General features: G+C 36.3%; 1 protein-coding gene across 1 annotated transcript in view; it reads right to left on the bottom strand.

The window, feature by feature from the left end:
• The window catches only part of spg (dedicator of cytokinesis spg), a 916,969-nt gene that overhangs the window by 719,252 nt on the left and 174,376 nt on the right, over positions 1-23,341 (bottom strand). The window contains exons 10-11 of the mRNA XM_090372306.1: positions 14,213-14,278; positions 3,732-3,813 (exon numbers count right to left, since the gene is read on the bottom strand). Coding sequence (XP_090228432.1) covers positions 3,732-3,813; positions 14,213-14,278 — 148 coding nt within the window. The remainder of the gene's footprint in view (positions 1-3,731; positions 3,814-14,212; positions 14,279-23,341) is intronic.

Below are 23,341 nucleotides of genomic sequence, written 5' to 3'. Positions count from 1 at the left end.
AATTCACACATGGAATTATTAAGGTTTGAAAATGGCAGAAGGTTATCAAATTGTAGCAGGATACTTAATGATTTTGTAATACTGAAAGCAAAGTGGAGGAGAAATTGTTGAAGTTAAACATAAGAAATGGGGTGGATGGGATCTATCCAGTTATATTAAAGGAGGCGGCAAAGCAACTAAGCAAACCTTTAGCCATAATTATGAGAGCATCCTTGGACTCAGGGGAGGTTCCCAGGGACTGGAGATGTGCAAATGTATCCCCAATTCACAAAGGGGGATCGAAGGGTGACACGGGTAATTACAGACCAGTTAGTTTCACTTCTGTTCCGGGTAAAATAATGGAGTCGCTGGTTAAAGATGCATTGTATGTCACCTAGACAAGACTGCAGCAATAATTCAGCACAGCATGGGTTTGTTAAGGGAAAGTCTTGTCTGACAAATCTGATAGGATATTATGATGTGGTTACAAAGGAACTGGATGCAAAAAATAATTTTGATATCATATATTTGGATTTCAGGAAAGCTTTTGACACTGTTGCGCATGGAAGACTATTGTACAAATTGGAGCAGAATGGTATTAAGCATAAGTTACTACAATGGATAAAAGGATGGTTAAGTGGGAGAAGACAGAGGGTAGTAAACAATGGGTGCTGCTCTTCTTGGACTAATGTTATTAGTGGAGTCCCACAGGGTTCGGTGTTGGGTCCACTGTTGTTTTGTATATTTATCAATGATATTGATGAAGGTATATCAGGCTTAGTATCGAAGTTTGCAGATGATACAAAGGTTGGCAGGGTTGTTAATAACAGTAATGGCAGTGTGCTACTGCAACAGGATCTAGATAATTTGGGCAGATGGGCTAAGAAGTGGCAACTGAAGTTTAACCTTGACAAATGCAAAGTACTGCATATGGGTAGAAGTAACCCCAGAGAAACGTACCAACTGTGTGATACTACACTTAAGGTGGTAGAAAATGAAAAAGACCTGGGAGTAATTGTGCAGGCAGATATGAAGTTTTCTGAGCAATGCAGACAGGCTGCCAGGGTAGGTCATGGGGTTTTGTCAATGATATATAGGAATTTTGCTAGCAGGGAGAAGGAGGTGATTGTCCCTCTGTATAAGGCAATGGTCAGGCCACGCCTTGAGTACTGCGTACAGGTCTGGAGGCCTCATTTTAGGAAGGATGTAGATTTATTTGAGCGTGTACAGAGAAGGGCAACAAGATTAGTGAGGAGAATGAAGGGATCCTCTTATCAAGAGAGGCTTAAGTTCTGCAAATTGCAGTGGCTGGAGAATAGGCATCTGCGCGGTGATCTGCGAGGTGTATAAGGCCTTGAATGGGTTCAGCACGCTGAATTCTGATGAGATCCTTCCACTTGTTCAGATTACGAACCTAAGGGGGCATAAATTCAAATTAAGAAAAGACAGATGTAGATTGGATGTGCGGAAATTTGCCTTTAGCCAGCGGGTGGTTAATTGCTGGAACAAACTTCCATCTGTCGTTGTGGAAGTTGATAGGTTGAATAAATTTAAGGAGGAACTGGACAGGCATTTGGAGGGAATGGTGTGATTTTTTTTTTTTTTTTTTTTGGCTGATGCTGCATAAGCTCATACATTTGCTTTCTTGCATCACATGCCACTACTACTACTACTCAGAGTGTAGACAAAATATTACCATACAATGAGATAAGCTTCTCCTTAACCCTGAAAGTAAAATTTCTGAATATCATTCATAAAAACCACATGAGCTGTCCTGGCAGCCTATCTACAGTGCTCAGAGAAATTTATAACTGACTGCACAATTACCTCCCAATCTTTTTCTTTATCCACTACTCTAAGTGTGGCACTGCACATATTTGTTACATGGATTACTGCTATTCCATACAAAATACCTTGCATTTGTCAATGTTAATCTTCAATTGCCATTTCTTGGGTCACCTGCTTAATTTTTCTAGATCTTGTTACAGTAATATACACTGATTACGGTTATTAACAACCCTGCCAACATTCATATCAACCACAAATTTAGAAGAAAAACTATCTTGCATAATAGCATTTTGTGAAAGGGAAGGTGAAAGATAAAGGTGCTATGAGTCCTTTTTGCAAAGCAGTTGAATGGACTTCTTCAAAAAGTGAGTTGTCTAGACAAAAGAAACAGATCAAACAAGAAATGAAAAGTGAAAGTTGGATGAAACCAATAAGTCTTTTAATTCTCCTAAAAAGCATAGCTATTTTTGTCCAATAACTGAAATCAACAATTTTTATAAATCTGTAATACACAGAACTATAAAATACATTCTCCTCTAAAATAATAATGGGAACAATCCAAGTCATGTGTTTCCTCCTTATGCACATCTGTGCCTACAAACATGGTAACATCCATACCTCTTGAATGGGGTAGTGGATCTGGTAACAGAACTTCAAGGCATATTATCTATTTGCACTCCCATTATAAACTGAACTGCAGTCACACAGAAAAACTTCACAACTATTTTACAATGCCTACAATATTTTAAAAGTTCATGTTACTCATAACAAATTGTGTTTCAGAAAAGATAAAATTACAGAAACTTCCTTGAATATGAATACAGTCAAAACTGTACCAAAGAGAAAACTATGTCGTCCTACACTACATGCAAAGCGTAGTACTACACAGTTGGTATGTTAATATGGGATTACTGCAACTCATGTGCAGTCTCTTACATTTGTCTATGTTAAACTTCAATTGCCACTTCTCAGGACATCTGCCTAATTTTTCTAGACCTTCTTGCAATAGCATACCTTGATAATCCAGTTTGATCCAGTTCTTAAAAGCAAGCTGTAATTAGTAATTCATTAGTTTGCTTCATACAAATACAGTGAACCAATTGACAAAAACACACATTTCATCGTATCGGGATTTACAGGCAGCACACAGTTACACAATTTACAGGTGGTTGTTTTTCTAAGAACTTTTGGGCCCACTGGAAGACATTTTAATTCCTTTATCATTATCAATTTTCTTAATTAGGAAATCTTGTTCCAGTTAATTTCTGAAAAAAATTAAATTGAATTTATCTCTAAATTAAATTCCATATATCCCAGCTTTGCATGCTTTACTGCAGCACTTTTGTCCATGGATAAAAACTTTATCTTTTTGAAAATTTGTTGCCTACAGCTTCACTTTTAATTCTGCCAAGTAAATGCAATAAATTTATAATACCTTGTAAGTCTTCATAATATTCAAAATAACTATTACAGTTATCTCATTTTATTAACAACATATTTCATATTAATACATAAATATAGTTTGTATTAATGCAAATCCTTAACAAATAGTTCAATAACTTCCAAAATTTATGGGCTAGATGAATATAAGAAATATCAACCTTTGTATTTCTTGTCTTTAAAAAATATATCAAAACACAAAAATTCTGCTCCATCTTAGCAGTCAAATTTCCACAGCTTTTAGTTCAGTATAATAAGCAAATTTAACAAAATTATCTTTAAATATTCTTCATTTGACTGATAATGTTCCTTTTAATAATTATACTTCTATGTTTCTGAAATTTATGTCACAGGCACACAACTGCATCCACTTCAAGTAGTGGTAAACATATCAATCCTGATTATTCTATCTCAAAAAAATAAAAATAATAATAATAAAATATTGAATTTATATATCTGTGCACTCTACTTGCATTTTTTAATTTCAGTAATTTAATTAAATTTAAAGTGAAATAAATATTTACGTAAAAACTTTGGCCTGAAATTTTTCTTCATCTTCCAACATACTGTCAGTATTCTCCAACAAAAACTCTTTCAGTCTGAGTACTAATCAAAAAAGAATAAAAATTAAACTATGAAAAACACATGAGTAAATTTTTAAAATTAAATCAAACAAATTCAATCAAAGCGTGTTCAATGAAAAGGATGATAGCCCCTCACAGTGAGTGAGGCCAAGCAGCAAGTTCAGGGAGGAGCAATGATGAATAAAATGAAACAAAAACAAATTAGTCAGTATATACATTGCAATAATTTTCAGAAGCATTTAACGTTTTTCTTAAATAAATGTAATATTTCTCTTTGCTCTGGTAAATAACAATTAATATTTTTCCAATTAATAAATTACTAATCAAAAATTTTTAATTAGTAATTTATTAATTACTATTAGTAAGTATTAGGAAACTATTAGGAATCTGTTAACTTATTATAGTATTATCAATTAACCAAAAATATTAATCTTATTAAATTTAATTGTTAATTAAATTGTATTTAAATGGAAATCATGACTAGAGCTGTGAAGCAAAGATCACAGACTAGTGAGAGTGCTGTGACTCGGGGGAGACACAAAGGGGACGATTCTCCAATGCATCACAGTCTCAAAAAATGTGCGAAATGTGAAATGTTTCACGACCTTTCTAAAACAGGACATGATCTAGCCAAGAAGGATGCCTTTGTGTGTGCTAGGTGTCTTGAGTGTCAAGAAATTAGGTACCAACTCAGCGTTCTGATGGGCGTTTATTAGAGCTTGAGGTGTAAGGTAAATACCCCCAATAAATTAATAAGAGGGCCCATCAGGCTCTCAGTTGCCCAGCTCAATGGCAGAGCTCACTCCTGTGTATCAGGCAATCTCCAAGGCAGAATGCACTGGTGCCAAAGGAATTCGTTATTGTTGGCAATTCTACTGTCAGGGAGATGGGGAATATACTCGGCAAGAAGGATAGGTGGAATAGGACCAGAGTATGCCTGCCAGAGGCATAAGTTGATGATGTTGTAGAGCAGATATCGTCATTTAAGGGCAAAAAAAGGTGATATTGCTGTAGATGTTGGAAGACTTTAAGAGTAAGAGATCTACAGATTTACTCAACAAGTACAGGTCAATGTTGAAAAAAGGTCGTGAGTTAGGGTTGAATGTGAAAGTGCTGCAATTCTGCACAGACACAATGGGAGGGAGTATATGATAAGAGCTTTGCTGATCAATTCGGCCTTGGCGAGATTGTGCAAGGCTCAAGGGGTAGAATTTTTTTTCAGCTTGGTCTATGCTTGTTGACAGGAGAGACTGCTTCTACAGGTATGGGGAACACTTAAATAGAAAGGGTACAAGAATATTTGCTGATGTTATCGAGGCAATGTTAGGTGGGTCAGAAAACTGCTAGCTTGGGGGGATACACAGACTAAAAAGTTAACAATTGCCGCAGGAAGAGGCAAAAGTGATTCTTGCACTGCTTCTATTAGAATAAGCAGCAGCCTGGGAAGCAAGGCAATGGAGATTTCCAGGACTGCAGGGAGTCATAGTGGAACAAATAAATACATGGGCTGTGTTAAGGTACCTAAGAAAAGAAACAGGTACATGTATACTTGCATGCACACCAATGCCAGGATTATTATAGTTAATAAATTTGATGAGCTTCAAGTGTTAATCAAGGACATCAAAGGCAGATATTGTTGGGATATCATAGACGTGGTGTCACACAGACATAAGCAGTGCAGAATAGGAATTTGGGGAGTACAATGTGTACAAAAAGGATAGACAGGACAGAAAGGGAGGAGGGGTTATGCTGTTAATTAAGAAACACAAAATCTAAGGAAGTGCATCCAATTGATGTTGGTGGACAGTGCAATGTAGTAGTAGTAGTGGCATATGATGCAAGAAAGCAAGTGTATGAGCTTATGCAGCATCAGCCAAAAAAAAAAAAAAAAAAAAAATCACACCATTCCCTCCAAATGCCTGTCCAGTTCCTCCTTAAATTTATTCAACCTATCAACTTCCACAACGACAGATGGAAGTTTGTTCCAGCAATTAACCACCCGCTGGCTAAATGCAAATTTCCGCACATCCAATCTACATCTGTCTTTTCTTAATTTGAATTTATGCCCCCTTAGGTTCGTAATCTGAACAAGTGGAAGGATCTCATCAGAATTCAGCGTGCTGAACCCATTCAAGGCCTTATACACCTCAATCAGATCACCGCGCAGATGCCTATTCTCCAGCCACTGCAATTTGCAGAACTTAAGCCTCTCTTGATAAGAGGATCCCTTCATTCCCCTCACTAATCTTGTTGCCCTTCTCTGTACACGCTCAAATAAATCTACATCCTTCCTAAAATGAGGCCTCCAGACCTGTACGCAGTACTCAAGGCGTGGCCTGACGATTGCCTTATACAGAGGGACAATCACCTCCTTCTCCCTGCTAGCAAAATTCCTATATATATCATTGACAAAACCCCATGACCTGCCCTGGCAGCCTGTCTGCATTGCTCAGAAAACTTCATATCTGCCGGCACAATTACTCCCAGGTCTTTTTCATTTTCTACCACCTTAAGTGTAGTATCACACAGTTGGTACTTTTCTCTGGGGTTACTTCTACCCATATGCAGTACTTTGCATTTGTCAAGGTTAAACTTCAGTTGCCACTTCTTAGCCCATCTGCCCAAATTATCTAGATCCTGTTGCAGTAGCACACTGCCATTACTGTCATTAACAACCCTGCCAACCTTTGTATCATCTGCAAACTTCGACACTAAGCCTGATATACCTTCATCAATATCATTGATAAATATACAAAACAACAGTGGACCCAACACCGAACCCTGTGGAACTCCACTAATAACATTAGTCCAAGAAGAGCAGCACCCACTGATTACGACTCTGTCTTCTCCCACATAACCATCCTTTTATCCATTGTAGCAACTTACCCTTAATACCAATCTGCTCCAATTTGTACAATAGTCTTCCATGCACAACAGTGTCAGAAGCTTTCCTGAAATCCAAATATATGATATCAAAATTATTTTTTGCATTCAGTTCCTTTGTAAACACATCATAATATCCTATCAAATTTGCCAGACAACACTTTCCCTTAACAAGCCCATGCTGTGTTTGAATTATTGCTGCAGTCTTGTCTAGATGATCCTGCAATGCATCTTTAACCAGTGACTCCATTATTTTACCCGGAACAGAAGTTAAACTAACTGGTCTGTAATTACTCGTGTCACCCTTCGATCCCCCTTTGTGAATTGGGGATACATTTGAACATCTCCAGTCTGTGGGAACCTCCCCTGAGTCCAAGGATGCTCTCATAATTATGGCTAAGAGTTTGTTTAGTTGCTTTGCCGCCTCCTTTAATATAACTGGATAGATCCCATCCAACCCAGGTGCTTTTCTTATGTTTAACTTCAACAATTTCTCCTCCACTTTGCTTTCAGTTATTACAAAAGCATTAAGTATCCTGCTACAATTTGATAACCTACTGCCATTTTCAAACCTTAATAATTCCTCATGTGTGAATGTAGATATAAAATACTCATTCAGTTTGTTTGCTATCTGAGCAAAATCAACAGTCGACCCATCAATGTCAAGTGGACCAATCAGATTCATCCCCTTCCTTTTAGAGTTTATATAAGTAAAGAAATCCTTGCTGTTTTTCTTAGCATCTTTTGCCAAGGATTTCTCGTAATCTGTCTTCGTCTGCCTAACCTCCTTTGTGACCTGATTACAGACTAGCTTATATCTGCCATAGGCTTCTGAGTCGCTTGATAATTTATATGCATCCCATGCATTTTTATTCTCTGTTACGAGTCTCATTAGTTCATTAGATAACAATTTAGACCTAAACCTTTAACAATATTTCTTAATGGGTATGAAACTTTTAGTAGCATCCACGATTAATTCCTTGAATGCTTCCCACTTAGAATTTACTGTTGGTAACATCGTCAGTTTATCCCACTGTACAGAATTTAAAAACTGTCGGAGACCACCGTACTCACCTTTACGGAAGCAAAAACCCTTTCCTTTACCCCTGATGGTAATTAAATCTTTAAGTAAATCCCACATCAGTACACTGTGATCACTGCCACCTAGTGGTTCCTTTATCTGCAAATTCTTAATACAAGAATGATCACTGCTGATAACTTTCTCTGGTTGCCTCTCGAACATGCTGCTGCAGAAAACAATCATCCAATAAATCCACAAAAGTCTGACTAGTGTGTGAGCGACCAAAACACAAGTTCCAGTCAATATCTGGGAAGTTAAAATCCCCATTATAAGACATTCCAATTTACTAGCCCACTATTTCTCTGTACAATTGTTTATTGTACTCATTCGAGTCATTAGGCCTATAACACACTCCTACTCTTATTTTTGCTTTCGCAGTGCTTATGTCACAACAAACTGACTCAACAGTGCACTGTTCATCTATATCAACTGGATGCACTACTTTTGATTTTATGTTTTTCTTAATTAACAGCATAAGACCTCCTCCCTTTCTATCCTGTCTATCCTTTCTGTACACATTGTACTCTCCAAATTCCAGTTCAGCATTCCTTATATCTTTGTGACACCACGTCTCTGCTATCCCAACAATATCCGCCTTTGATGTCTTGACCAACACTTCAAATTCATCAATTTATTTACTATTCTTCTAGCATTGGTATACATGCAAGCATACATGCTCCTATGTTGAGTCTGTTTCGTGCGACATAAGCAATGGGAAAGGAAAAATGAGACCAGGTGCGTGCTATAGGCGTAATGAATCTGATGAGTATAATGATCAATTCTGCAGAGAAATAGAGTGGGCCAGTAAATCAGAATGTCTAATAATGGGGGATTTTAACTTTCCAGATATTTACTGGAACTTGTCGGTTGTTCACTTGCACACTAGCAAGACTTTGTGAATTTATTGGATGACTGTTTTCTACAGCAACATGTTCGAGAGGCAAACAGTGGAATTAATACTTTTGATCTGATTATCAGCAGTGATTATTCGTGCATTAAGAATTTGCAGATAAAGGAATCATTGGGTGAAAGTGATCACAATGTACTGATGTGGGAATTACTTATAGATGTAACTATCATCAAAGCTAAAGGGAAGGGCTTTTGTAAAGGGGTCTCGGACAGTTTTTAAATTCTGTACATTGGGATAAAATGATGATGTTAACAACGTTGGATTCTAAGTGGGAAGCCTTCAGGGACTTAATTTTGGAAGCTACTAGTCTTTTCATTCCAACTAAGAAATACTGTTCAAGGTTTAGGCCTAAATGGATGTCAGATGAATTAATGAGGCTTATGGCAGAGAAGAAAAATGTATGGGATGCATGTAAAGTATCAGGTGACACAGAAGCGTATGGCAGATATAAACTAGTCTGTAATCAAGTCACAAAGGAGGTTAGGCAGATAATGAGAAATCCTTGGCAATAGATGCAAAGAAAAACAGCAAAGAGTTCTTTACTTATGTAAACTCTAGAAGGAAAGGGATGAATCAGATTGGTCCACTTAACATAGATGGATTGACTATTGATGATCATGCTAAGGTAGCTAATAAACTGAATGAGTACTTTGCATCTAAATTCACACATGAGTAGTTATTCGATGAGGAGAGTGCCAGAAATTCATCAAACTCTAGCTAAGTGATTTTGGAATAACTGAGAGCAAAGTGAAGGAGAAATCTTTGAAGTTAAATATAAAATAGGCACCTGATATGGACGGAATCTATCCAGTTATATTAAAGGAGGCAGCAAAGGACGTAAGCAAATCCTTAGCCATAATTATGAGAGCTTCTTCGATCTAGTGCACGTCACCATGGACTGGAGGTGTGCAAATATATCACCAATTCACAAACGGAGTTTAAAAGTTGACACAAGTATCTATAAACCTGTTGTTTTAACTTTTATTCCAGGGAAAAATAATGGAATCAATGGTTAAAGAAGCACTGCAGAATCATCTAGACAAGACTGCACTAATAGTTAAGGCAGAGCATGGGTTTGTCAAAGGGAGGTCTTGGCTGACCAATTTGATTGATAATATGAAATGGTCATAAAGGAACTAAATGACAAAAATAATTTTGATATAATATACTTGGATATCAGGAAAGCCTTTGATACTGTAGCACATGGAATAATGTTGTAAAAATTGGAGAGGTATGGCTGAGTGGGAGATGACAGAGTGATAATCAATGGACACTGCTCTTCGTGGACGAATGTTATTAGTGGAGTTCCCCAGGGTTCGGCGTTACGCCCATTGTTGTATTTTATATTTATCAATGATATTGATGAAGGTATATCAGGTATAATGTCCAAGTTTGCAGATGATACAAAGGTTGGCTGTGTTACTAACAACAGTAAAGACAGTATGCTACTCCAACTGTATCTAGATAAGTTGGTAAAATGGGCAACTGGAGTTGAGAAGTGGCAACTGGTGTTAAAAATTCACAAATTCAAAGTATATGGGTACCAATAACCAAAGAGAAACGTACCAACTATGTGGTACTAAGGGAAGTGGAAAGCGAATAAGACCTGTGCAGTCAAATATGAAATTTGCTGAGCAGTGCAGATCTTGCCAATGAGAGGTAGGAATTTTGCTAGCAGGGACAGGGCGGTGTTTATCCCGTTATACAAGGCAATGGTAAGGCAACACCTACAGTACAGGTTTGGAGGCTTCATTTTAGGAAATGATGTAGAGTTGCTAGAATGAGTACAAAGAAGGGCAACAAGATTGGTGAAGGGAACAAAGAAGTGCTTTTACCAAGGAAGGCTTAAATTCTGCAAATTTCAGCGCCTAGAGAGTAGGCACCTGTGAGGTGATCTAATTCAGGTGTATAAGACCCGGAATGGGTTGAGCAAGCTGAATGCTTTTTTTTTTTATAAAAACCCCAAACATGATAGGTATAAGAACCTATGGTGCTTACTACCATACTTGGGTTGGAGGTTGAGAAGACAAAAGAAGATATTTGTTGACATTGGACTTTGAACTTCTGTAGACTGTATATTTCAGGAAATACCTATGAAGGAAGTTTGTTCCAGAAAACGTCAGTTGAATGAATAAATGAGGAAGATGAAAAGTTGGTCAGTAAATGAATGTTGGCTGGTGGAGACAATATTCCATGATAAGCTGGATTTGTGATTTGCACAGAATGAACAGCTGTTTGGAAGAAAAGTAACACCAAGAGCGAAAGAGAAATTTTAAATGCAGAGGAAGCAATATTTATAATGTGCTTGTGCCACAAGAGATTAGAAGTCAAGGAATATCTCCAATTTCTAGGCATATCTTTATGCCTAGAAATCGGAGTGTCATCAAAGATAACAATAGGAACAGAAGAATCCTTTTTTAGAGATATAGGACAAAACTGAGTTTCAGAAGGATTGAAATCAACTAAGTTGTGTTTGCCCCACTTCAGAATTACCAGATCAGCATTTAAGGAATTGGTAGCAGATTTTCGAGAAGTTGAAGCTGATTGAACAGAACAGAACAAGGTTTCTTAAAATGGAAAGTGGAATGCAATGTGCTATCATCGGCAAAACTGTCGATAGGATTTCCAGTCAATGGAAGCAGGTGATTAATATGCAAGAGGAAAAGAGTGGGGGAAAGAACTGAACCTTGGGGAACACCGGAGTGGAGAAGTTAGAAGGCAGAGAGCCATCTACTATCACCCTCAGTGAGCAATCCAAGAGAAAACTGGATAACCAATTACAAAGAACAGTTGGAAAACCATAAGATGGAAGCTTGTTTAGAAGACCTTTATGCCAAACACTATCGAAAGCCTTTGAGATGTCAACAGCAACTGCTTGTGTTATCACCAAACCTTTCCATTGAATCTGTCCATAAATGGTTAACATAAGCCAGAATATCACCAGTGGATCAACACTGACGGAATCCATACTGGCAATCATTGATCAGACAGAAGGTGTATAGTTAGTTTAAGAGTTGGTGGTTAATTGATTTATCCATTACTTTAGAAAGAGTAGAAGTAATTGCAATGGGACGATAATATGATGGGAGTGATTTGTCATCCTTTTTATGAACTAGCTGGATATGAGCAAATTTCCAAGCAGAAGAAAAACACCTTTGGAATAAGAAAGTGAAAAAAGGCGGCAAATAAAAGAACAGAGTTCAGGGGCACAGGTTTTGAGAACAATTGGAGAAATACCATCAGGACCGGGAGCTTTCTTAGTATCAAAACTCGTCAAAATCCTTCTGACTTTTTTTTCACGGAAGACCACAAGAGGCATTGAATGGAGCGTGTAGGGAATGGTCGGATGTGTTTTACTAGGATCATTAATACACAAGTTGAAAGAAAAATGGGATGCTAGCAGGTCAGCTTTATCCTTCGCTGAAGTGACAACAGAACCATCTGGTTTTGACAGAGGTGGGAGCAGAGATGAGCAAAGGTCGTGGCCAATAGCTTTCGCAAGAGACCAGAATGCTCGGCTACCATTAGGGCAAAATGCAAGTTTTCTACTCTTAGCCTGTTTGGACTGATTAATATCTGCTTTACAATTGTTGCGAGCTTTGGTGTAGGCACAAAACAAAACTGAAGAATTGGAAACAAGCCAATTATGATATGCAACGTTCTCCTGAATGGCCTTAGCACATTTATTGGAAAACCAAGGTTTAGATAAAGGACGAGATTTTAAAGTGGAGTGTGGGATAAAGGATTCCATTCCTACAAGAATAATTTCACTGACCCGATCTGAGCAAACGTTGACATCAGAAGTTTTGAACAGTAATCCGACCAAGGAAATGAAGAAGGGAAATCTCGCAGGTCATTCCATTTTGCATTTTTGTAATGCCAAACAATATGAGGTTGAGAATAACCATGAGATAAAGGCTCCATTCGAGAAGAGACAATCAATCATGAAGTTGTGATCTGAGGTACCTAAAGGACCACTCACTTCGACCATGTACTTAGAAGGGTTGTTTGTGAGAAAAAGATCAAGAGTGTTGGCTGTATGGTTAGGATTGTCCCAGTATTCTTGTAGGTAAATGAACAATCTGTGCAAGGTAATTCGTAATTGCAAAAGCCTCAGGATCTTGACCATCTGGTCGAGATGCTGAGGTGTGACTAGAAAATGGAAGCCAGCTGGAGTTGTGAACATTAAAATCTCCAAGGAAAATTACCTCACTGTTAGTAAAGTTGGACTGTAGAAAAAAGTCAAGTTGCAAAGAGAGGAAGTCAAAGAGCTCCAAGTGATTAGTGGAGTTGGGAGAATGGTAGAGACAACACATGAATTTGACAGAATGAGGTAGAGAGATTTCAAGCCAGAGAAGATCAAAAATTGGAGATTCAAAATTACCAAGTCTCTGACAGGGAATATTGGAATGAACATATGCACAAGTACCACCTTTGAGGTGAAAGGAATCATACAGCGAATAACTTGGGCAACTGAGATGAGCAGTAGTTGAATCAACCGATAACTGAGATTCTGTCAGAAAAAGTACATGGGGTTTGGCAGACTGCAAGTGGAAATGGACATCGTTGAGATTCGCACATCGTTGCTTGACCGCTGATGGAATTCTTCCTCTTGCTAGATTAAGAATCTGAGGGGGGCACATATCGAAACTGAGGAAAGACAGTTGTAGAATAGATGTGCTGAAATCTGCCTTTAGCAAATGGGTAGTTGATTGGTGGAACAGACTTCCATCTTTTGTTGTGGAATTTGATTGCCTGAATAAATTTAAGGCTGAGCTGGACAGGCATTTGGAACGAATGGAGGGGGTGAAATGGGAGGGTTATTTTTATTGTTTTGGCTGATGCTACATAAGCTTGCTTTCTTTCATCATATACCTCTTCTAATGCTAATGCTAATACCTCCAAAAAAAGTACAAAACTGCAAACACTGCAATCTCAATATTATTATTATGAGATTAATCTAACAAAAGTTACCTGAGTACAGCTATGAAGTATCCTAAAGCCTGAAACGTGTTGCCCCTGTTAGAAAGAATAGAACAAAATCCAGGAATTTCCTGTTTAAAAGTAACAATAAAAAAAAAATAATAAAAAAAAAAAAAACCAGCGTTTCCTGTTTAAAAGTAACAATAAAAAATCACTTACCATTAACAATGGATAAAATAATCCTTTGCACATGTGCAACAAAACACTACCTGCCATAAAAAAATTCTTGCCCTAGTATATTTAAAATAAGGTAATTTTTTTTCTTATTCAATGTTCACATAATCTTATTAACAAATGCATTCCTGGATTTTTTTTTCTGATCTCCCTTTGTATATACAGAAATTCCTAGTTCACCGGATCTATAAATTAGAGAATAAACAATAGTGATTTTATTTTATTTTTAGTGTGTGTGTGGGGGGGGGGGATACAAAAGGCAAACTGCACTTAAATTTAATTTTCTTTACAAATAAAATAGTAATAATCTACAAAATTTAAAACTTATAAAAAAATTTATGCAATTGGTATCTTAATAACTAAATTCAAGGTATATATGAAATACATTACCTGCACAACCATATGGCCTCCTATAAAGGTGAGTAGTAGACTTTTTGGAATCATTTAGCATACGACCTAAGGGATTAAAAATTAACTCATTTTCCCAATAAACACTATATTGAGCATTATAGATAAGGAAAAGATAATGAACAGTGATCTGTGGTAATTTAAAACACATAGCAAAAAAGCAGAACCTGGAATATGTTCAATTAATTTCCACAATCATCAAGGATATACATAATAATAAAAACAAAATAAAACCCATAAGATTGATCAACAGACCACTTACTTTCTGGGAAGAGAAAGTATACTATTTATCCAGAAGATGTTATTTTCAATTACCACTATTAATCCAACAGCAGATTAATCAAACACACAAAGAGCTATGCAATAATCTTCCAAAACTTGTAAGGAACCAGAACAAAAACTTGAAGAAATTTAAGTTTTTGTTCTGGATTTGTTATTGCTAGGTAGCAAGATCTAATATCTCTTTATTATTATTATTACCTAACAATTGAATGGCCTGGAATGGGTTGAGTATGCTGAATTCTGATGGGATTCTTCCACTTATTCAGATTACGAACATAAGGGGACATAAATTGAAATTGAGGAAGGACAGAGGTAGAATAGATGTGCGGAAATTTGCCTTTAGCCAGCGGGTGGTTAATTGCTGGAATAAACTTCTATCTGTCATAGAAGTTGATAAGTTAAATAAATTTCAGGAGGAACTGGACAAATATTTAGAGGGGATTGTTTTGTAAATTTTTCTTTTCCTTTTTTTTTTTTTTTTTTTTTTTTTTTGGCTGATGCTGCATCGCTTGCTTTCTTGCATCACATGCTACTACTACTGCTACAAGACCTAATATTCCTTACAGCTAAATAACTTCTAAGGCACCCTAAATTAAAGCATCTTAGGAGTAAAATAACAAAGGAATATTAACTTTTGGTATTTAATATAGAAAAAGCTATGGGGCCTGAAGAAAGAATTCAGTAAATAAAGTAAATAATAAATATTAATTCAGCAAAGGTTAAGTAGCTTCTGATAATGCTTGAAGTTTAAATTTCAATACACACATGACAACTCACAACTACTTCATTATTCACAGATCAAAGAGTTACCAATCAAATCCAATTGCTATTTGATGAGACCAAAATATGTAACTGCAGCAGAAATAGCCTTTCGGCGATGCTATCTGTTTATCTTTCATCTGGCATGTGAATTCTGACAGACATCACTTTTATGTAACTGCAGCAGAAATAGCCTTTCGGTGATGCTATTTGTTTATCTTTCATCTGGCATGTGAATTCTGACAGACATCAATTTTATCCCCCCCCCCTCCCCGAGACTAAATTATATCTGCTCACAAAATTCTCCCTACCAACTTACTCTAAATGATCATAAAGTATTTTCTGTTTTCATTTTGATTTACTAAAATTACAAGAGGCTAAGGCTAATAATTTGATTAGTCTGAAAGTTTCTATAAAACAAATGTCTTCTTTCATTTTATTTTATTTTTTTAAATAGCCGAATGTATTAAAGTAGTTCATCCAGAAACCATAATTCACCTGGGTGATTATAAATGAATTTTGAGTAATATATCTGAACCAAAAGCATCTTATAATTTGAACACACATTTTTCTGAACACACAAAAAAAAAAAAAAAAAAGTATAACAAGTTATGTAAAATAATAATAAAAAGTTGTTTTAAATTCAACAAAAGCTAAAAATTTATTTTTATAACAGACATCACTTGGGACTTGGTTCAAATGGTATCTATTCATTTTAGGGATGTGACCCAATCAGGGTTAACTTTCTAGTAGGCATTTAAAAACACTCAAAGCTCTACACAACACTAGTGTACATAAATTCAAAAATTTATTCTTATTTTTTTCTGACACTATACTGGAAAATAAGAACAGAAAACATCATCACAAAGTCAAGTGTTGGAGTCATCAAGTAAGCGAACAACAACAGAGCACACAAAACTGCATGGAAAACATGAAAAAAGGGAGAGGCAGAGTGGTACATCTTTACCCCTACATTGAGCATTAAAGAATTTTTTACAGCTATATTTCTCCAATTAAAAAATAACTGTTCAACAGTATATTTCTTTCTGATAAAGTAAGGCTTTTTTATGAACTTTTTTTTCACTCTGGTCATAAAAATGTCTTCAAAATATTTCTATCATGCCAGATTTTTAAATAATTCCATTGTTTTATATTAAATAATTATGTACTTATACGATTGGGGAAATAAATTACAACTGCATTTAAAAATTTCATTTTCCTGAATTTTTGCCAACATCTCTTAGCCTTATTAACAACTCTAGGTGGCAGTCATTAATGTGTGACAGATTACAACATTCCAAGATACATTCTGACTAGATAGATTATATTATAGTATAAATAAATGCCAGGTCAGATTTTGCATGTAAAATCAATTATTTTTAATAATGCACAAGTTAGCCTAAATACTTCATTTCTATACATAGCCAACTACGTATAGTAATGATGAAGTAGTTAAGAATTGGCATCATTTTTGTATACCTCGTATTGTGAATATCTTCACAACAATGAAATGATATTGCACTACCTCGAACATTTAACACTTCACCAATGAAGATGACTATTATTACTTATTCTCGGCAGATACCACCAACTAGATGGTATCGTTTCAAAGCTTGTTAGCTTCTCATAGGTGAGTGGGCAGGTACCCTGGTGTAGCAATGATGAAAACCCAGTTATGAAGTATAAATTCACAATATGAGAGATGCCTAAGGGTGTGTAAGTACACCCCTTCAGGCTGGGTGGTGGTATCTTCTGAGAACAGTTAATAATAGTCTTCTCCATTAGTGAAGCATTACATATTCGAGATAGTGCAATATCATGGTAACTCGTGAAGGTATTCACAATACGAGATATACTAAAATGATGCCAGTTCTTAACTACTTAGAAGTTGACTGCATGTAGAAGCTGTATTAACACTAACTAGTGCATTAGTTAACTTCTTTGCAACCTGAGGCTTTTAGCCCTAAAATGCTTTATTTTTTAATCAATATTATAATAAGTGATGTTCAACTCCCTCTCTCTCTCTCTCATTACTGTTGTTTAAAAGAAAAGATAGGAACTATAGAAGAGAAAAGAAATGAATTTTCTAAAGAAAATTTAGCTGATATGTTTAAGGGCAATTCTAACATTACTCCTTTAACTCCAGGAATGTTTTCCAGACTATTGTTATAATTGTAATTAATACTACTCTACTTACTCAGTTATTTAATCCTTTTGTTTTTATTTCATATTTTATTAATCTTGATAAACGTGGATGAAATATCCATATACTTCTGTATATAGGTATAAATACCAGTGTCTAATGCAGCATTTCCCAAACTTTTTTAGTCATGGAACACTTTTCATCTCACAACATATTTACAGAACACTTATATATTTAGGGAACACTTACGAAACACAAGTTTGGAGGGAGCCAAAGAAATTTTTGCTAATATTTCATTACATACAATGCACTGTGCATCAAGAGCATCTTCACTTCCAACATATTTAAAGCCAAAGTTCAAATAACTGTCATTATACTTTCATTTTGGTCTTTTATTAGTTCGTTCCTGTTTTTTCACTTCGGATTTTTCGGGAACAAAAAGGCTGTGATTGTTCATCTTCACTTTGAAGTGTGAAAATATTATGTTCATTTTCGTCAAGCAAGTTTGAACTACTAGAAGTACTTTGCTTCTTTTTTTAAAGTTCCTTTTTTTTTTTTTTTTCCAACCATAAACCTATGGTCACATATTTTAGTAATAATATTTCGAATTACTAATAATTATCAAAAAAATTTATACAAAGTGAGTTTAGTTATGATATCGGTTTGCTTCCCCCTCCCCCTTCTTCAACCCGAGCACTCCAGGCTAAATCGTATATAAATGGCATATAAGATCACTACAATGCTACTTCTTCATAGATGTCATTACCTCTATACATACTTCTTTATGCAAAAGCCCACCAAAATAAAAGTGTTCATGGTCTATTTGATTATTAGTCTAGTATATTAATAACCCGGGGGGGGGGGGGGGGGGGGGGAATTATAATGATACAAAGTGGTGTACGCTAGGGCTCACAATACCGGCCAAAATCTTAATACCAGTATTTTGGTGTTTTTAATTTATGAAACCAGGATACAGGTATTAATACCAGTATTCCAAAAAAAAAAAAACATTTTTAGCAATAAATTTTGATGACAATTAGGTGCAAATAAAGTAAAGAAAAAACAAGTAATTACTTGAATTCACGTTTTAAATCAAACTTTTATTACAATAATAAATATTCTAGCATAAATTATTAAACATATAGTTATTCTAAAAACAAAAAAATATGCATCCACACTACCTGTCCAAATAAAGTGAGCTCTTATGAAACTTAATAGTGTTATCGTTTAAACTGGGTCTAATTTTGGTACATATTTAATTAGCGGCCGAAACGTCCTTTTGGATTCTGTGTTGTTTGGTGCTTTATGCTGAGATAGTTGTAGACGAGTTGCAGTCTAACCCCCACCCCTTATTCCCTCATCTTCAAAAAATCTTATTTTCATTTTATCAAAAATAAAAAATATTTCCTTTTTGACTTTTTTATGGCACTATATCCTCCCCTAAAGGTTACCACCTTGACGCGGTGGGGAGGCTTGAGTATCCCGATGACCCAGAGAGCTATGCTAGTGGTAGCTAGACTACTGGTAGGGCCACCCTAGCCAGACAGGTCAAAGGGTAGGGATCAGATGAAGAGTAACATACTGGTCTTCCATGTTGGGGGTTGTGAGGGAGGCTGGTTCCCTCCCCATGTAAAAAAATAAAAACTCAAAAATAATAAATAATAGAATTAAAATTATCTCTGATGAAATATTAATAGAAAAACAGGCAGAAATAATAGAAAAGGAAGATCATGTACAGATAATATGTTTATATTAAAAGAAATAATAGAAAAACAAAAAAGAGTTTAATTTAGAAATGCATTTAGCATTTATAGAATATGAAAAAGCATTTGATCGAATAAACAGACGAAAACTATGGGACATACTGGGTAATAAAGGATACCCAAAACATCTGACAAAAATAATACAGAGTTTATATCAAGGAACAAAAATAGTAATAGATACATGTAATAAATTAACAGAAGAAAGTATAATAAATAAAGGAGTTACACAGGGATGTAGCTTGTCACCAACATTGTTTAACATATATATCAAAGAATAAGATTAATACACTGTTATTTGCAGATGATCAAGTAATTATTCAAGATAATTTACAAAGATCAGTATTTAAATTAAACCAAATAACAGAAGAATATAAAGTTAAAATATCAACAACAAAAACTAGAACAATGGCTTTTAAGGGGAAAAATACGGTGAGAACAAAAATAGTTATAGACAATAAAATATTAGAACAAGTAAAACATTTTAAATATCTAGGATGTGATATAACATATGATTCCAAAGAAGACATGAACCAGACATTGGCAAAATTTCAAAATATATGTGGAACAATAAAAAGAACTCTGGCTAAGAAAACAAGGAAAGAAACACAATTGAAATTTTACAAAGTAATGGCAATACCAACACTTCTTTATGGTTCTGAAACATTGATACCGAAACAGAGAGACATTAGTAGAATACAAGCCGCAGAAATGAAATTTTTAAGATATGTTAAAGGATGTACAAAATTAGATAAAATACCAAAGGTAAATATTAGAAAGGAATTAAAGATTTACTCAATTAATGAAAAAATTATAGAATATAGACAAAGATGGAAAGAACATGTAGAAAGAATGGAAGATAAGATTCCCTAAATTAGCTTACACATATACAGCAAAAGGAAAAAGAGACTGAAGAAGAAAAGATGGTAAGAAAAGGGAAAGACCGAAGAAGAAAAGATGGGCAGAGCTCTTCGAGATCGGAACAGGCGGATCGCCTAATCCATGAAGGAAGATAAGATGGCACTATATCCATATTAACGAAAGAAAGGGACTGCCGGTTAAGCTTGGTGAGGAAACCAAATCTAAGTTGTTTTTGGGGGGAAGGATTAATTTATATTTATTTAATTTATAATTTATAAATTAATTTATATTTCCCTGTATCTTAGTATTGCCGTCAGTGGCTATTGTTATGATTTTCGTAGAGTAGCTCCCCCTCAAGCACTAAGCCCCACAAGCTACCTGACTACGTTAAAAAATGAGAATTTCCAAGAGCTGAGGAATATTCCCCCCAACCCATATATATATTATATGTGAGCCGTCAGTTTCTCAAGAGCAATGACACAAATATAAAACAAGTAATTTTTCATACAAATCTACTTACAATAAATAACTGGTGTTCATTTACATCTAATCTATTTGTTTTTCTCATTTAATCCGCTAATACATGCTATCATTTCCATAAAATTTCTCTCAGTTAACAATCTCAACAGCTTCAAACGTTAAACTAATTCAATCTTAATCACTTCCTCATATTTCTCTTAAACACCAATATCAATTCTCTTCACAACAACAATCCATAAGTAGCTAACTCATTAACTTAATACTAACAATTCCATGTAGTCTCTCTTAATTTAGCAATATCAATTTTCTTTACAACTTCAACCTTACTTTAAAATAATCTTCCACTTTATCTAAGTACCATTTCCAATACAACACAGTTCGGAGGATTTAACTTCCTTCTCTTTCACGGTGGGATTCCTTTCATGGAGTGTGGTGATATCTCTCTCTCTCTCTCTTTTGAACTCTGCATCTCTGCTGTATAGCTCTTCCAATACTGTCTGATTTCGGGGACAGTTCTGTTAATACTGAAGGAAATTGCCACAGCAGTAGTAGAAGCCAAGGCACTATCTGACTGGCTTGTTATTCAACTTCTAGCACAGAAACATACCTGGCGGAATCCTTCACTATACAGCTGGACACTCCCAGAATTGGACCTGAACTGAACCCAGAACTACCACTGGAAGTCTTCAACCCCTCTGAGCAACAATCACAAACCCCTCTTTTCGTGCAAGCACCTTATTTATTTCCTTCTAATTTATTTATTTATTTATTGAATTGAATTTTTTATACATAAGTTTATGTGAAAACCCCAGGGGGTTTGCATGCATTTACCTATCTCCCCTATCTAATTTAAACCTGACCTAACCACAGTGTTATTTAAAACAACAGAATATTTTTCCCACACAACGAAATGCTTTCATCATTTACCTCAAGATCACCTGTTCACTGCTTCATACCGACAACCTTTCCCAAAATGCACTGAGTGTCGCATTATCGTGTGGCGGTGAAATAGAGGGATTAAACTCTTCTTCAGAAGCTTTTAATTTTAACCCTTCCGCACCTGCCTTACCACTGTTCACCATATTCCTTCATTGCACTAGCAGGCCTACTCCCACTAATGGAAATTTCCATAATGATGTTTTCGATATTCCTTAAGTGCTTTACTTCCGTACACACTGCACTTACTAAGAGAAATATACTGGTGGGCAAAACTTAAGGAACAGTCAGGTTTTCATCTGTAGCTTCTCATAAGAGTGGCCTGGACATGGGAAAAGCATACCAAAGGAACCTCTTGAGGTACAGAAATGATGAAGGAAACAACATCAACACAAACACGGAAACAAAACGGTACAGAGGGACTTTATTCAAAAATGGCAACATAGCACTGACTGCCATGATACAGATGCATCACTGCCAAAGATGGAACAAAGGGAAGAGGTGGTCCTCAGCAGGAGATATGGCCACCCCTAATGTCGATGCAGGCTTTGCACTGCCTGTCCATACTTAGAACAATGTTGTTGATAAGTTCTTGCAGTAACATTGTCCATTCCTCTGTCAGCACGATCTTCAGCTGGTGAACATTTTCTGGTGGATGTAGACGTATCGCTAGGCATCTTCCCAGAGCGTCCCATATGTGTTCAATGGGATTTAGAACGGTGGAACGGGCAGGCCAAGCCATACGAACAATGTCCTCACTTTCCAAAAGCATATCAACAGCTGCAGTGCGATGGAGTGTGACATTATCACCCATAAGCATGAACTCGGGGCCAATGGCATCTCGAAACAGACACACATGGGGAAGGATTACCTCAGTACACTAGCGTGCACCAGTTACTGTACCACCTTCCAGTATCTGGAGTTGTGTACGTCCATCCAAGATAACACCTCCCCAGACGAGAAGACCTTGACCGCCATATCGATCCCTTTCAATGATGTTTGCGGGGCGATACCGTGTGCCAATTTCTCGCCAGATTTGCTGATGTCCAGAATCGCTAATGACTGAATCTACTCTCATTGATAAAGAGTACCTTACCCCACTGTGCTGCCATCCAGTCTTTGTGTTCGATGCACCACTGTAAACAGTGTCTCCAATGGGCAGGTGTTAAAGGTACACAGCGTATCCCTTTAACACCTAAGGCCGACTCCAGTGAGGTGGACTGGCCACAGTAAACCGCAATATCCTGCATCCAGTGCAGCTGGTTTGCAATGGATTCCGCTGTCTGGTGTCAGTCTCTCTTGGCCTGTTGGAGTATATAGCGCTCATCATTGGGCGTTGTTTTTCATGGACGACCACCACTGGTCCTTCGAACAACTGTACCTGTCATTCTGAAAAACAACCACGCATGGGGGACAATGCTATGGGCAATACCGAACTCTGCAGCCACACTCCTCGCACTTCGACCTTTCCAATTATTTGACCCCAGGTAAATTCATCCAGATGTTGTCTACTGCCCCATTTCGTTGTCTGTAGCACCGTATGAAACCGATCAAACTGTAACAATCATGCTCACCATTCGGTAATTTGCACATAACTACCGAACTGCTGATTTTATCTGTTTGTGTGAGCCCTCTCATCATGATTCAAATTTTTCATGTGCACCTGCTTTCTACTGAATGGCCACAGTTATGCAAATCGCAACAGGCTGTTTTGTTTTGATTTTCTGGTTGTGTTGGTCCTTAAGTTTTGCACACCGGTGTATTTTTGTAAGATTTTATGTCTTACAGTTTCATAACATTTTCACGTTTCTGTTGCATTTGTACTGTCTGTAACAATCCCCCATTTGCAAATTCAGCAGTATTAATGATTATTGTCATTGATTTTATAAC

Source organism: Mastigoproctus giganteus, chromosome 4, assembly GCF_048544385.1.
Source record: "Mastigoproctus giganteus isolate SK-2022 chromosome 4, ASM4854438v1, whole genome shotgun sequence".
NCBI classification, from domain to species: domain Eukaryota; kingdom Metazoa; phylum Arthropoda; class Arachnida; order Uropygi; family Thelyphonidae; genus Mastigoproctus; species Mastigoproctus giganteus.
The sequence above is the reverse complement of the archived record's forward strand: the minus strand, read 5'-3'. Positions and strand labels throughout refer to the sequence as shown.